This window comes from Pithys albifrons, chromosome 7 (genome assembly GCF_047495875.1).
Source record: "Pithys albifrons albifrons isolate INPA30051 chromosome 7, PitAlb_v1, whole genome shotgun sequence".
NCBI lineage: Eukaryota > Metazoa > Chordata > Aves > Passeriformes > Thamnophilidae > Pithys > Pithys albifrons.
This window is the reverse complement of record NC_092464.1, coordinates 58,264,763-58,280,960: the sequence shown is the minus strand read 5'-3', so window position 1 is coordinate 58,280,960 and position 16,198 is coordinate 58,264,763. Positions and strand designations below refer to the sequence as shown.

Below are 16,198 nucleotides of genomic sequence, written 5' to 3'. Positions count from 1 at the left end.
ATGGCATCTCATCCCACCCGAATGCACAGGGGTCCCGCTGTCCAGGCTCCCCCTTCTCCAGGCCCCCCTTCAGGGCCCTGGGGCTCCCCCTTTTCCACACTGCCCCCTCTCCAGGCTGCCGGGGGTCCCCCAGCTCAGCTATGGCCCCTCTCTGCTCCCCATCTCTAGAAGTCACCAGGCATGTGGTGTCCATGAAAAGCTCCAAAATACCGAGAGTCAGGTAAAAATCCCTCACAGATGTCAAAACTGCAAAACATCAAGATTCAGCCAAAACCCACTCCAAAATATGGAGATAAAACCAAACAATCCCTCCCAGAAGTTCTCTTTCTTTGGTCTTTCCACTTTAGGGTTCTGTTTCGGCTGCCGGGGGACCCACGTGTATTAGGACGGGCCTGTTCTTTCAGCCTGGAGGGGAGACTGTTCTGTCTGTCCTTCTGGTAGGCTTGTCTCAGCTCGGCGGGTAGACCTGTTCTCTCTCTCTCTCAGCTCGGCGGGTAGACCTGTTCTCTCTCTCTCTCAGCTCGGCGGGTAGACCTGTTCTCTCTCTCTCTCAGCTCGGCGGGTAGACCTGTTCTCTCTCTCTCTCAGCTCGGCGGGTAGACCTGTTCTCTCTCTCAGCTCGGCGGGTAGACCTGTTCTCTCTCTCAGCTCAGCAGGAAGACCTGTTCTCTCAGCTCGGCGGGCAGACCTGTTCTCTCTCTCAGCTCGGCGGGCAGACCTGTTCTCTCTCTCAGCTCGGCGGAGAGACCTTTTTGTTTGGTACACCCGAGTCCAGCAGGTGCTCCCAGTCTGGCGGACAGACTGTTCTCTCCGTTGAGCACACCCGAGTCCAGCAGGTACTCCTAGTCCGGCGGGTAGACCTGTTCTCTCTTCTAGTCCGTTGGGCAGACCTGTTCTGTCAGCACGTCCTGGAGACCTCGCTGAGTCCGGAGGGTGGAGCTGCTCTCTCAGCTCGGCGGGTAGACCTGCTCTCTGCGTTGGGTGCACCTTTCCCCAGTCCACCAAGGACTGCTCTCTTTGTCCAGCGGGTAGACCTGTTCTCTCTCAGTCCGTCAGGCATACTGGTTCTCGCCATCCCTCGAGTAGACCTGTTCTCTTTTAGCCTGTTCTAGACCTGTTCTCACCCAGTCCAGCGGGTAGACCTGTTCCCTCATAGTCCTGTGACCACGTGGGTAAACCTGTTCTCTCTCAGCCCGGTGCCCACACCTGCTCCTAAACCCACTCCGGCTGCCCCGCCAGGGCCTGCCCTGCCGATGGGGTGGCTGGGGCTGACCCAGGAACACCCCCGGGACAAGGGGAGGGGACACCCACGCTCCTCCTTTTCCTCCTTTGTCCGGCGCTCCAGCTGCACGCGAGGAGTATTCTGGTGAGCGGGAGAACAGGCTGGGAAGGAGAAAGGGACCCCCAAACTGCACAGTGCCCCCGCTGCCCCCCCAAGGGCCGTGCGGGCTGTGCCATGGAACACGAGAGCCGGGATGGGCCCGGCCAAAGCCCCCAAGGGCACCAGGATGTGCCGCTCCTTGGAGCCCGCGCTGGGGCTGCCGCGGGGCGGGGCCGGAGCTGCACACAGGGACGGCAAAGGGCCCCGACAAAGTGCTGCGGGACCCCCGAGCCGAGCCCCGAATAGCCTGGGGGGGCTCTGGGGGGTTGGGTTGTGTTCGGGGGGATGGGTGGGACTTGAGGGACCCCAAAGCTGAGCCGCCAATGCCCCTTGGGGGCTATTGGGGGGTCTCCGGGCGGTGTTTTTAGGGGTGCCGGTGTCGGTTCCCAGCAGAGCCCCTTGGTGGGCGGGGGGATGTGGGGACCCCCCTTGGGGGGGGTTGGTGTGCCTTGGTCAGGCCCTTCTTGGACAGGTTGGGGAGGGGGTACCCCCAATACATGTGGGACCCCCAACAGCCCAGACAGGGAAGACTCCCCAAACCCCAAAGTGGGGAGACCAGAGAGGAGGACCTTCTGGCAAGGTTTTTTGGGGGCTGAATCTTGGTGTTTTGGGCTGAATCTTAGGGGTGCAGGGGTGACACAGTGCTGGGGAAAAAAGTTTCCACGGGGTCACAGGGGCAAGAAAAGAGGGGGTGAAGGGGCTTGAATAAGCAGGGTGGGAGGTCCAGGGTAACCTTGTGCTTAGAAAATGGGGGTCCAGGGGTCACCGATGTCAGGAAAGGGGGATCATGGCGTAGGGAGACCCAGAATGGCCAGAAAAATGCGTTCAAGATGTCCCCAAGTGTTCAGAAAAGGGGTGCCTGATGTCTGGGAAATGCAGGAGTGGGGGTCCTGGGGGTCCCAGAGTCAAGGAAAAGTGGGGTGTGGGAATGTAAGAGAAGGGTTGGCCAGGAAAGGGGGTGCAGGGGGATATTGATGCAGGATAAGGGGGTGCAGGGGCATCCCAGTGCCTGGAAATGAGGGCTGAGGAGGATCCCAAAGTGAAGAACATGCAGGACTTGGGGTTGGGGAGAGGTGGTTGGGGGGTGCAGGGGGTCTCTGTGCCCAGAAAAGGGGAGTCCAGGGGGTGCCAGGGTAAAGGACTGTGGGAGAGGTTAGATGGGTGGGAAAGGTGAGGCAGGGGAGTCCTGGAGTCAAAGAAAGGGGGTGTGGGGTGAGGTGAGCTGGGATGGCTGGGATTGGGGGCCTGGGGGTCCCTGGAGCCAAAGAAAAGGGGAATCCAGTGGCTGGTAAAGGCAAGATGGTCAGGAAAGGGGGGGCAGGAGGATCCCGGAGTCAAAGAAAGGGTGATCTGGGGCCTGGAAAACTGGGAATTGCTGGACAGGGGGTTCCCAGAGCCCAGGAAAGGGAGGTGCAGGAGGATCCCAAAAGTAATAGGGAAGGGATGGAGAAAACAATGGGATGGGGCTCCAAAGTGCCAATTTCCAGAGGCAGAAATGTGGGGAGAGGGCAGGGAGGTATCCCCAGGGAAAGGGATCCCAGAGCAGATCTGGTGTTCAGGGCCAGAGCAGGAAGTGGCAACAAGGATTTTGGGAATGCAGAGCAGTGGGAGGGAGGTTGTCCTCCCCCTGCTGCCCATTCTGTGCTTCCCAGAGCCCAGTCACTCCCAGTATGTGCCCAGTCACCTCCAGGATGAGCCCACTTACTCCCAGTATGAGCCCAGCTATTCCCACTGTATCTCACATGCCCACAGCATGGTCCCAATTGGCCCCAGTAATAGTGCCAGTCAGTCCCAGTGTGATCCCAGTTTCTCCCAGGAGGGTCCTAGTCACTCCCTGATTGCCCCAGTTTAGACCCAGTAACTACCATTTAATCCCAGTCCCCCCCAGTATGGTTATAGACACTCCCACTATGTACCCCGATATAGGCCCAGTTTTTCTTTCTACGATTCCAGTTGCCCCAGTTGTGGTCTTAGTACATGGCCCCCAGTGAGTCCCAGTTCCTCCCAGTTCCTTCTCTGTTGCCTGCAGCATTATTCCAGTTGCTCATAGCCCCTTCCAGTCACTCTCAGTGCTGTCCCAGTAACCTCCAGCATATTCTCACTTGCTCCCAATATATCCCAGTTCCCCCCAACCCGGTCTCATCTCAGTCACTCACAGTATGGTCCCAATCCCCTTCACTGTGATCCCAGTCTGCCCCAGCGTGGGCCCAGCTCCCCCTCGTGTTCTCCCAGTCTTATCCCAGTTGCCTCCGACATGGTTCCACTTGCTCCCAGTATTAGCCCAGTATGATGCCATTAGCTCCCAGGGTGCCCCCAGTTTTTTTTTCAGTCACTCCCAGATACTCCCGGTATGATTCCAGTCACTCCTAGTATGATCCTAGTACGACCCCAGTCTGCATCCAGTATCTCCCAACATTAACCCAGTTGCCCCCCACATGCTCCCAGTTGCTTCCTTTTACTCCCACTATGGTTCTAGTCAGTCCCAGTATATCCCAGTTGCCACCAGCATGCTCCCAGTCAAGGCAGTATGACCCCAGTCACCTCCAACATGATGCCATTTGCTCCCAGTATCTCCCAGTCAACCCCAGCACGGTCCTGGCTGCTCTCAGTGTGATTCCAGTATGATGCCTGTTGCCCCCGGCATGGTTCCAGTTTCTCCCTAGTCCTCCCAGTTTTATCCCACTCAGTTGCCCCAGAACATTCCTAGTATGATCCCAGTCTGTCCCTCCATGGTCTCAGTCATGCCCAGTAGTCACCAGTATAGATCCAGTCACTCTTCCTTGCTCCCAGTTGCCCCCAGTATGGTCCTAGTTTCCTGCCAGTGTAGTCCCACTTGCTCCCACTGTGGTCCCAGTCAGCCCCAGTATGGTTCCAGACATTCCCCAGATGATCCCAGGCACTTCCAGTGTCTCCCAGTATAATCACGGGTTGCTTTGGGTTGAATTTTGGTGTTTTGGAGGTTTTTATGCCTGGTGATTTTAGAGATGGACTTGGGCAAGAGGATCCCCCAAGCCAAGGCACTCACACCTTGTTTTTCCCCCAGACCAGGATTTCTCCTTCCCAGACATTGACCAGATGGAGGAGGAGGCTGCGAGGAAGAGGAAGATGCCCCGGGACCCCCAGGCAGGTGAGGAGGAAGTCAGTGCCCCTTTGCCTCTCTCTTGTGCTGCATCTTCCAGCCCAGCATGGTCCCGGCTGCAGGACAACCCCGCTGCCGACGCCGTCCTGCCGGGGCCGGGTTTGGGGGGATGTCCTTGGCCTTCCCTGTGGGCCGGAGGCAAATGTCCTGCCTGTCCTTGTTCCTTCCTGCCCCAGGCCCCGAGCTGAGCACGGAGAGCACGGAGGACAAATCCCCCCGGCAGAACCTGCTGGCAGAGGCCGTTTTGAACAGCTCCAGGGCACAGGAAGTGAGTGGGGAGGAAAAGCCACGGAGATGCCCCAGGAGGAGAAGCTCCAAACCCAGCCCAGTGTGCTGTGAGGAGGAACACCCAAGCCTGTTCTTGGAAGGCGGCCAGAGCTTGAGCCAGAGCTCTGACCTGATGGTGCTTCAGACCAGGGAGAAGCACTCCAAGTGTTTGGAATGTGGGAAGGGATTCAGCCAGAGCTCCCACCTGATCTGCCACCAGCACATCCACACTGGGGAACGGCCTTATACGTGCAGGAAATGTGGGAAGAGCTTCAGATGCAGCTCCAGCCTGATCAGCCACCAGAAGATCCACACTGGGGAGAAGCCCTACGAGTGTTCCGAGTGTGGAAAGAGGTTCCAGACCAACTCATATCTCCTGGTGCATCAGCGCACACACACCGGGGAGAGGCCCTACTGCTGCACCGACTGCGGGAAGAGGTTCGACCGCAAATGCAACCTCGTCACCCACCGGCGCATCCACACTGGGGAGAGGCCCTACGAGTGTTCCCAGTGCGGGAAGAGGTTTCCCACCAGCTCCAATCTGCTCCTGCATCAGCGCACACACACAGACGAGAGGCCCTTCTGCTGCACCGACTGCGGGGAGAGATTCAAATACAACTGCCACCTCGTTGCCCACCAGCTCATCCACACCGGGGAACCTCGCTACGAGTGTTCCGAGTGTGGGAAGAGGTTTCACAGCAGCTCATATCTCCTGGTGCATCAGCGCACGCACACCGGGGAGAGGCCCTTCCGCTGCACCGACTGCGGGAAGAGCTTCAAACTCAACTCCCACCTCGTCACCCACCGGCACTTCCACACCGGGGAACGTCCCTACGAGTGTTCCGAGTGTGGGAAGAGGTTTCACACCAGCTCCAATCTCCTCAACCATCAGCGCACACACACAGACGAGAGGCCCTTCCGCTGCACCGACTGCGGGAAGAGCTTCAAATACAAATCCTACCTCGTCACCCACCGGCGCATCCACACTGGGGAGAGGCCCTACAGGTGTGACGAGTGTGGGAAGAGCTTCACTGACAGCTCTACCTTGACCAAACACCAACGAACCCACCAATAAGGGAAGCCCTCAGAGTGCCCCAACTGCGGGAAGAGCTTCGTCTGCTGCTCCAGCTCCATCACCCATTGGAGTACCAATGTTGAATGATCTACAGTGACCCACATTGAGCACAGACCTGGTAACCCATGTTGGGTAAAGACCTGGTGACCCACTTAGGGTAGAGTCTTGGTGACCAACATTCCTGGTGACTCACATTGGGAAAACACCTGGCTGGTGGTCTCCTCATCCTCCTGGTTCCCTGTAGGCACCTGGGTGAACAGAGTGGGAGGAACATCCATCAGGACACAGACCTGACCTTGAAAATCCTTTGGGATGAGGGGATTTGATGGCTTTAGGCCTGTGCCAGGGCATCCCTCATTGGAATGTCCAAGCAAACGATGCCCTGTTTGCAGATGTGTCAGTGGTTGGCTGAGGGGACTCCACTCTGGTTTCAACCCCAGATTAACATCCTGATGGTGAGGCAACCCCAGGAGTCAAAGGACTGTCAGTCAATCCCTTTATACTCTAAAGGTCCAATCCCCTTTCACAGGGGCAGGTTCTTCCAACATATCCCTTTTTGGGGTGTGTGTGTGGAGATTCCTCCCTTAGGGTGGGAACCCCCACCAAGGTCACTCCTCAAGGCTGAGAGCAGAGATCTCCCCAGGTCCCTTGGGCTGGGTGAGTTCCATTGATCTCTACTTAATAATTCCTTCTTTTGTGATAGCTTTAGTAGAATTGCTTCATCAGTTGCTCTAGGATGGTGCACTGTCCTGTCTCACACTATACTGCTGGTAGGTTTAGCACTTATATTGTGTAGTAAATAATTTTGATTGACATCTTTTATCTGGTCACTTGTAATAATAAATAAACCCTAAGCCTTCCATTTTCCCCCCTGCCCCAGGGTGCCTCCCCCTCTCCAGCAGCCCCAGCACCCCACAGCAGGTTGGGAGCTCAGGGAGCCACCCCAGAGCCCCCTTTTCCAATCCCCCCTTTGCCCAAAGACCCCCATGGGACTGTCCATCCTGTCAGCCCAATCCCCATTTTCCACCCTTCTGCCTATTCCTCCCCTTTCCCATTGTCCCCTCAATCCCCAGCCCCCCCCCCCAAGATCAGTTTGGGGGTCACAGCTCACACTTTTCCTCTTCTCCCACCCCTTACAACTCATCCCCCCAGTGTCCATCCACCTCCCTATCAGTTTTGGAGGTCCAACCCTCCCTTTTTCCCCACTTTTCTGACCTCTCCCATTCCTTTTCCCATGGTCCCCAGTCCTCAGTTTCCAGCCCCCTCTGTTTTCAGAGGGGTCCCACTTCCCTCCCGCTCACTGTGGGAATCCAACCACCCCTTTTATTCCGTTCCCCTCAGACCTTTCCCACCATCCCCTCTTCCCACCCCCCACCCTGCTCACCCAAGAGCTCCTCACCCACAGCCAGGAGGGTCCCAGCACCACCAGTGCCCTGAAAGGTCTCCCCAGAAGGGGGTTTGGTGGGGACCTTGGTGGGCTCTGAGTGTGTTTGGGGGGTCTTTGCATGTTTTGTGGCAGTTTAAGGGGGTGCAGCTAATTGAGAAGTATTTGATGAGATTTGATGTGTTTCTGGAGGATTGAGAGTTGTTTGAGAGTTCAGGGGGATTTGGGGGGAGTTCAGTGGTATTTTAGAATAATTCAGAAATATCTGGGAGACCTCAGGTATTTTTGGAGTATTTGGGGAAGAATCAAAGGATTTTTGGTGAAGAATCAGGTATTCCAGGAGGTTTCAGTTATTCTGGGGGAATTCCTATATTGGGGGAGGGATCAGAGTTACTGTGGAATGAATTCAGGGATATTTTGGGATAATTCGTTTCTTTTGGGATACTCCCACATGTGAGTCTCTGTGTGTGCTTCCCTCCCAGCTCAGATCTGCTCTGGCAGTCCCTGAGCCCTCAGTCCTGCCCCAAACTGCAGCCCTGGGGGCAGCTCTTTGAGTGACGTGGGGCAGCAGAGACCCCCCGGTGCGGCTCTTTCAGTGCAGGAAAGCCCAGGAGGGGCTGGAATCTCCCTTATCCCGGGCCGTGGGATGGAGGGCCCGGCACAGCATCCTCGGGGCTTTGGCAGAAAGGCTGCAGTGGGGAGGGACAGAGCGAGGGGGAGGGACTGACACACACCACTCATCTCTTGTTTGTGCCACTGGTGTGACACCCCCTTGTCCCTCTGAGCCCCGAGACAGATCCAGCAGCTCAGCACCTGCTCCGCGCTCAGCCCCAAGCCCGGGATGGGCCGTGGGGTCTGGGACACAGCCCCGCTCTGGGGGGCACAGCCCCGCTCTGGGGGGCAGAGCCGCTGCTGGGGGCACCGGGGGGGCCGGGGGCCTTTATCCCCCTGGTGCAGCTCCGAGCGCCCGAGGGCACAGCCCTGGTTTGTGGGGCTGAGTCACAGCAACCCACCCAGGGCCGCACTGTGAGCCAAAGTGCCTTTATTGACACCGTGGGCAGGCACAGGGGCTGTGTCTGACACGATGCAGCTCCCCAGGAGTCAAATTTGGGCCGGTTTAGGAGGGGAATTTCAGTGAGGACACCGGACATTCCGTGGTGCGGATCCATCTGAGTGACATCAATCACTGCACATCCTTCCAAGCTACACAAACATCTTGTGAATCACCTGAGACACACATTTTTAGGGCTTAGGCAAATGGTTAAAAGACTGAATGTCTTGTGTCTATGCATTTCTTTTCTATCTAGACATTGTTTGCTGGTTGCAGCCTCTGGGACAGAGGTGTTTTGATTTATTTCTTCCAAATGCAGGACTAAACTCTTTCAAGGTTTTCTTTATCTAAACCATTTTTTATGGTTAAAAAAAAATTTGTTTTATCGTTTTACTGTTGTTTGTTCAGAAATTCCTGTCTCCTGCTTATCTTTGATAGAAAAACAGAAAACATTTGTCTTTTCCCAGGATTCAGGCCAGTTCCTAATGAACAAACCCTTCTAAGTCGCTCTCAGCAAGTCCCATAATAGCAAGCCTGGCTTCAGGGCTGCCCTCCCACCCCCAGGTTCCAGCTGGTTTGGGGGCTGCAGCCCTGCCGGGGCTCGGGGCTTGGTGCGGGCGGGGGGGGCAGGAGCGGGGTCTGGGGGGCTCGGCCCCAGTGTCCCCCCGTGTCCGCTCCTTAGGGGCTGTGTCGCCCCGTGGACCCCCTGTATCCTCCCATGCCCCCTCGTGCCCCCCCCCGTATCCCCCCGTGCCCCCCCATGTCCCCTCCCCAGACCCCGCACAGGGAGCGGCTCCCCACGGGCTCCTCCTTCCCGCGGACCCCCCGGCGGGCTCGGAGCGAGTTTGTGCCTCGGGGGTGGCCGCAAACATCGCGTTCCTTCCCGGGTGTGACAGGCCGAGAGTGACACGCTCGGGACAGACATCGATTCTTTGTTACTGCAGAGCTGGCCCGGGGCTGCTTCACAAATCCAGCACCAACTGGCAAAGCTTTTTACCATTTCTACATCTTGGCAAACAAAGCTAAACAAGCTTGGAAGCAGCTATGAGACATTAAAGCTCAACAGAACACTTGTTATTTCAGACTCAGCTCTCCCTCCTGCAGGTTCTGGGAAAGGGGTGTCAAAGCACAAACTCTGCTCTGATCCTTCCAGGCGTTTCCTTCCTCTTGGAAGAAGCAGCTCCTGACCCTGAACAGGCTCCTGTGCCCTCGCAAAAACTTCAGCTCCCTTTGAACTGTGAGCAGACAGTGACTTCTCTATTTCTTTAAAATTTAAACTTGCCTTTTTCTCTTCTCTATTTGTCTTTTTTGCCTCTTGATCTTTTTCAGTCTTTCTGCCTCCCCTCTCTTTCCCTCCCCTGCCTTTTCCCCTCCCTCTGTCCTTTCTGACACCTCCTCCCGGCAATGCCTGTTCAGCTCAGGGCAAACCCTGCCCTGCCAGGGCTTCCCGAGGTGCCTCTTGCCCCTCCAGCCCAGGGGCTGCAGAGCCCCAGCCAGGCTGTGCTGGCTCCATGGGATGTGGCACACGCGGGGGCTCGGCTGCCTGCAGGTCTCCTCAGCCTCTGCCTTGGCACAGGCGCCCCAGAGGATTCACCTGCAGGGGCCGGGAACGCCAGCCCTGGGCTCTGAGGCTTCTCTGCCACAAAGGGAAAAGAAACCCAGGAGACAAAGTGTTCAGGCCAAGGGGAAGTGTTGAACCCCTGCAGTGATCTCAAGGAACAGTCCAAATGGGGCAATGCTGGGAAAACCAACACCCTGGGTGTGGGCAGGGGGTGGGAAGAGCATCTCTCTCTTGGGAAGCACCAGTGGGATGGGGATGGAGCCCTGGGGTTGGTGTGGAGCACTCAAATTCCAGGCTGTGGTCACCTCTGGAGGCTGAAGATCCATCTCCAGGTCCTCAGACACACCTTGGTGCCTGTGAAGGACCTGCCTCAGCTCTTTTGCCCTCCTGAGCCCCAAGAGGTTCCCTGTCCTGGATGGGGCTCAGGATGGACTGAGGATCCAGCATGGGAGGCCAAAGCAGAGGGGAGAGGACCCAGCCCAGCCTTGCTCTGCTCTTCTCTTCCCCAGGTTCAGACTGGCAAACATCCCACCTGGTGCGTGTTCTCCTCCCTCTGAGTGTGTTCCCGGGAAGCCTCAGCTTCAGCCTGGCTGTGGCCCTGACTGGTGAGTCCCACCCAGGCACCCCGTGGGGAGGATCCGGGCCAGGCACCTCCATTTTAGGGGATGGGAGGATCCCAGGATTTTCCCAGCATCAAGGCAGGCTCCCCAGGCAAAGCACCCTTTGGGGTGACTCCCTTTTTGCCCTAAACTGTGGTCCAGGTGTCTGCTCCTCACTCCATCACAGGAATATCATTCCCAGTTTCTCCCTTGCAGCTGCTAGGAAAAAAACAATAAATTAATCCCGTTTTCCTGCTTTTTCAGGCTGCCCATGTGTCTCCCTCAGCTTTCTCTATTTCATTCCTTGGAGATGCCATTTCCCTAACCTGGAATTCTGCTGTGTGTGCCCAGACATTTGGCCTGCTTTCCAAGGAAAATGCTGTTACTTTTCGGAGGCTGAGGGCAACTGGACCACAAGCCAGGAAAGGTGCAAGGCCCTGGAAGCTTCACTGACCATCAGAAACACCAGGGGTGAATTGGTGAGGACTGGGCTTGAGCCTCTGTGCCAGCATCAGAGTGGGAAATGTGGAGAAATAAAGAGAATAAACCCATCCCCAAACCTGCCTGGCCCCAAACTGGTCCCAGTGCTGGAGCCTGGAGCCAAGCCCTTGGGAAAAGCCCCATCTCTGTGAGGGGGATGTACACAGGTGGGAAAGAGGAGGGGGGGAAGGCAAGACCTGCCACACCTGATGTTTGTTTGCTTTACACAAGTTCATTCTATGCTCTATTACTGGCTTGTAATAACATAACTAAGCCCTAAGAGCCACAAAGCTGATGGAAGACTTCCTGAGGTGCAGCTTGTATTCTTCAAGCTGCCTTCCAGCCCCAAAAGCTCAGCAGCCTCTGCCAAGCAGGATGTGAAGCACTGCAGAGCTGCTTCTGTGTCAGCAACGAGGGTGGCACTGTCAGCAAAAAGCAGGTCTGGACAAGGTGATTCAGGGGCTTGGTGTGGGCCTTCAGTCGCCTCAGGCTGAATGGGCTTCCATCGGTACGATATCGGATGGAGATGCCGTTTTCTTCATCGAGCTCTGCCGTGGCTCTTTGGAGCATCATGCTGAAGAAGATTGTGAATAGAGTTGGTGCAAGAACACAACCTTGTTTCACACCACTGGTTATTGGGAAGGGCTCAGAGAGTGCATTGCCAGAATTGACTTGTCCACACTGATCCTCAGGATCCTCAGAATGATCATTTGGAGAAACCTGGGGGGACATCCTAAACATTCCAAGATCTGCCACAGGCCTTTTCTGCTCACAGCGTCCAAAGCTTTGGTGAGGTCAAGGAAAACTGCATGGAGTCCTTTGTTCCATTCCCTACACTTCTCTTGCGAATCAGAGCTTAAGTCAGTCCAGCAGTTCCCCTACCAGAAAGCATCATTTCCTCAGACAGTAAGATTGACAAAGAGACAGACAACAGCCCAGCAATGGCTTACAGAGCCTTCTGAAAACTCCATAGAAGACCCTGGTCCAAAAACACCTGAAGAAAAGTACAAAGATCAGTGTCTACAGAGCCATTGTACTGTCTGCTCTTTTCTATGGGTCTGAATCCTGGGTCATCTACCGCCACCACCTGCGGCTCCTCTAACGCTTCCATCAGCGCTGCCTCCGTTCAATCCTAAACATCCACTGGTCTGATTACGTGACCAATGTGTCTGTTCTGAACAGGCAGGGGTCACCAGTATGGAGGCCATGCTGCTGAGAACACAGCTGTGCTGGGCAGGGCACGTCTCCAGGATGGAGGATCACCCACTGCCTCCCGAAGATTGTGCTCTATGGAGAACTCGCCACCGGCTGCTGCAATAGAGGAGCCCCAAAGAGGAGATACAGGACTGCCTGAAACAACACCTCAGCCTTGGCCATATTGCCTGCCCCAATGGTCCACTCTGGCCTCCAATCAGGATTCATGGAGACACACCATTCACGACGCTGCTGCTTCCTTTGGGAACGCAGCACAGTCAGTCTGGAGGAGAAAAGACAACGCAGACAGAACCGTTCCTTGCCAATATGGCCAAAGGAGACGTTCCCCTGTGCCTTTTGTGACCGGACTTGTCTATCTCGCATCGACCTTTTTAGCCACCAGCAGCTTGCAGCAAGCGTGGGTAGTGCCCTTCCCAAATCTTTGTTCACAAAGCCTGGCCATGAGAATGCTTTTTGCTTCAGGGCTGACCCCCAAGACATTCCTTCAATCAATCTCTTCAACAGTGCAAAGTCTCCCTACTATCAGTTCAAGCTGTCAGTTCTGCTGCCCCTTCCTTCCTTCACTCAGAATGGAAAATTCCGTTATTTCATATTCTTTGTGCCCAAGATGGCCCTGCCCACCACATCACCCACCAGTCACAGAATCATAGAATGGTTTGGGTTGGAAAGGACCTTAAAGATCATCTAATTCCAATCCTCTGCCATGGGCAGGGACACCTTCCACTAGACCAGGTTGCTCATCCAACCTGGGCTTGAACAACTTCCGGGGATGGGGCAACCAGAACTTCTCTGAGGAACCTGTGCCAGGGTCCTACCTCTTTCCCAGTAAAGATTTTCTTCCTGATATCCCATCTAACCATTCCCTCTATCAGTGTGAAGCCATTGTCCCTTGTCCTGTCACTCCAGGCCCTTGTAAACAGTCTCTCTCCATCTTGCTTGTTGGCTCCTTTCAGACACTAGAAGGGCACAATTAGGTCACCCCAACGCCCAATTCTCTCAGCCATCCCTCATGGCAGAGCTGCTCCATCCCTCTGATCATCTTGGTGCCTCCTCTGGACTCGCTCCAACAGCTCCATGTCCTTGCTGTGCTGGAACCACAGAGCTGGAGTCAGCTCTGCGGGTGGGGCAACATCCAACCAGGTGTGTTCCAGCAAGGACAGTGTGGAACCTCCTGGAACCAAAGGGGACATTGTGACACCACAGAACCTCCTGGAACCAAAGGGACATTGTGACATGGCACAACCTTTGCAAGCAAGAAGGGACCATGGACACTGCAGAATGTCCTGGAATCAAGGAGCCTTTTGAGGCACTTTAGAGGCTCATGGGAACAAAAGAATCCTGGGACACTGGTCATAGACCAGCCCCTCGCAATGACCATTCCCAGCACTGGTTTGTCACCCACCCCTGAGAAGTGGTTTGTTCCTTCCCAGAGGGACATCAAGTGCCTGGGCCAGAAGTGCAAGAGATCCCAAGTCTTTGTCCCCTCAGGCACAGCATCGTCTGTGCCACCAAGGGCTGTGAGCAGACCTGCTGTGCTGAGGTTCTGGGGCCTCGTGGCCTCCTGGCACAGCCCCAGGAAGGCTGGGCACTGTCACCCCTTGTCCTGCCCTCAGCATCACCCCCCTTGCCAGTGCCCCCAGCAGAGCCCTGAGCAAGGTGTGAGGGACAGGATGTGCCTTCCCCAGGCTGGGGGTCAGGGCTGGGCCTTTCTGCTGCCTCCAGCCAAGCCAGGCTTTGCTCAGCACCTGAGCTGCTGCCCAGAGCCTTTGCCTCCCTGCAGTCGTGGCCTCCAAGGATCTGCTGGGGCGAGTCCCTGGGGAGGCTTTATCAGGAATGGCCCTTTGAGGTCCTCCTTAAAGCTTCAGGGGCTGCAGGTATTTCATGGTGCTTTGGGTTTGGGTTTTGACTTGGAAGCTGTGAGAGGTTTGTGCAATCATGGCCTCCAATTATCTCCTGAGGGTCACAGGACTGGGAGGAAGCAGGGCCAGGACAGCTGAGCCCAACTGGCCCAAGGGATGTTCCCTTTGAAGCAGGACCGTGCTCAGGGTGTTAATGGGGGGTTGGTCAGGAAGGGCTGATCTGTGTCTGGGCTGGGCTGGGCATTGGGCAATGAGTGGTGAGCAGTGGAGCAATGGTGTTGTGCTCCACTTGTGCTTCTTGTGGGGTTTATTTGTTATAGATCCAGTTTTATTATTGCTATTGTTGTCATGGGTAGCAGTAGTGTGTTCACTGAGGGTAACACAGAATACTCACCAGGTCATTTTCCCTGTTTCCTGCTGTAGCCCCTGCAGTTACAGGGCTCTTTTTGCTGGTTCACACGAAGGTTTAGAGCCCCTGGAGAACAAGCAAACAAGGAGCCTCTATAGAGTCTATGCCTTGGCATGTTCTTGAGAGTGACTTTGCAAAAAGCCCTAAGACTGCATGTCCTGAGCTAAGGAGAAGCCCTTTCCTGATGGAGCTGCTGTTGTGGAGCCCAGCTGTGTCCCAGCAGTGCCCATGGCCTGTCCCTGCCTGTGAGCCCAGGATGGACATGCAGCAGGTCTGTGTCCCAGCTGGCAGAGGACCAAGGCCTTAGTCCAGCCCAGGGGCTCTGCAGGAGAGTGTGCAAGTGGAAAGAGAGCAGGTCAGCAAAGGCCCAGTGCTGGTGCTCCCTGGTAGTGCTGCTGTGCTGGGACTCTTTGCCCTTCTCTGCACACATGGAACTGTACAGTGGCTCTCTGAAAGCCACCAAGGAAAAAGATCAGATAATCAAGGCTACTGCAAGAGAATTTATTTTGTTTAAATATACAGATAGCACAATTACTCAAAGATCTAAATATTCAAATTAATGAACCATAATTAAGATGAGAGGATGAATAAAATAATTGAATTGAGCACAACATTATGACAAAAAGAACCCACTGACCACCAAGAAAAACCTGGGAAGGCAAACTGAGCCTGTCATGAGTTTTATTGTGAACACTGTACAAAAGAAAACTGACAGGTTCTCGCTGCTGAAAAGCATCCAGTCATCATTTTCCTCACAGCATCCTTGAGCTCCTGGTTCCTCAGGCTGTAGATGAGGGGGTTCAGTACTGGAGGCACCACTGAGTACAGAACTGACAGGGCCAGATCCAGGGATGGGGATGAGATGGAGTCAGGCTTCAGGTACAAAAATGTGCCAGTGCTGACAAACAGGGAGACCACGGCCAGGTGAGGGAGGCACGTGGAAAAGGCTTTGTGCCGTCCCTGCTCAGAGGGGATCCTCAGCACAGCCCTGAAGATCTGCACATACGAGAAAACTATGAAAATGAAACAGCCAAAAGCTAAACAGGCACTAACCACAAGAAGCCCAACTTCCCTGAGGTAGGAGTGTGAGCAGGAGAGCTTGAGGATCTGTGGGATTTCACAGAAGAACTGGCTCAGAGCATTGCCATGGCACAGGGGCAGGGAAAATGTATTGACTGTGTGCAGCAGAGAGTAGACAAAGTCACTGGCCCAGGCAGCTGCTGCCATGTGGGCACAAGCTCTGCTGCCCAGGAGGGTCCCGTAGTGCAGGGGTTTGCAGATGGCAACGTAGCGGTCGTAGCACATGATGGTGAGGAGAGAAAATTCTGCTGACATGAAGAAGACAGAGAAAAAGAGCTGTGCAGCACATCCCATGTAGGAGATGGTTGTGGTGTCCCAGAGGGAGTTGTACATGGCTTTGGGGACAGTGGTGTAGATCCAGCCCAGGTCTGTGAGGGACAGGTTGAGCAGGAAGAAGTGCATGGGGGTGTGCAGGTGGTGGTCGCAGGCTACGGCGCTGATGATGAGGCCGTTGCCTAGGAGGGCAGCCAGGTTGATGCCCAGGAAGAGCCACAAGTGCAGGAGCTGCAGCTGCCGCGTGTCTGCCAATGGCAGGAGGAGGAACTGGCTGATGGAGCTGCTGTTGGACATTTGCTACTTCTGGAGGTGGGGCACTGTCCAAAGAGGAAATAACAGTGACAAATCAGATGAGATATTTCTGAGAATAATCACAGCCATTTCCAAATACACTTTTCCCTTCTGCTCACACTCCCCACTTT

The 16,198-nt window shown here is 55.4% G+C and overlaps 2 protein-coding genes across 2 annotated transcripts; one reads left to right on the top strand and one right to left on the bottom strand.

Annotated features, from left to right (window-relative positions):
* Positions 1–228: 228 nt before the first annotated feature.
* LOC139673826 (zinc finger protein 436-like) lies at positions 229–7,015 on the top strand. The gene is made up of 3 exons (XM_071559646.1): positions 229–955; positions 4,425–4,508; positions 4,697–7,015. Exons 2-3 carry the CDS (start codon positions 4,457–4,459, stop codon positions 5,860–5,862), a joined length of 1,218 nt encoding a protein of 405 aa, XP_071415747.1. The 5' UTR covers positions 229–955; positions 4,425–4,456; the 3' UTR covers positions 5,863–7,015.
* Positions 7,016–14,477: 7,462 nt separating this feature from the next.
* On the bottom strand, positions 14,478–15,833 carry LOC139674676 (olfactory receptor 14C36-like). The gene is made up of 2 exons (XM_071561283.1): positions 15,177–15,833; positions 14,478–14,486 (listed from the first exon to the last, which is right to left on the bottom strand). The coding sequence occupies exons 1-2, from the start codon at positions 15,831–15,833 to the stop codon at positions 14,478–14,480; spliced, it is 666 nt and encodes a 221-aa protein (XP_071417384.1).
* Positions 15,834–16,198: the final 365 nt, after the last annotated feature.

Excerpts from the sequence above, each read along its gene's own strand:
- LOC139673826 (XM_071559646.1), top strand. The coding sequence starts at position 4,457 with ATGGAGGAGGAGGCTGCGAGGAAGAGGAAGATGCCCCGGGACCCCCAG. Across the intron at positions 4,509-4,696 it reads GCCCCGGGACCCCCAGGCAG|GCCCCGAGCTGAGCACGGAG; the intron begins GTGAGGAGGAAG and ends TTCCTGCCCCAG.
- LOC139674676 (XM_071561283.1), bottom strand. The coding sequence starts at position 15,833 with ATGTACAACTCCCTCTGGGACACCACAACCATCTCCTACATGGGATGT.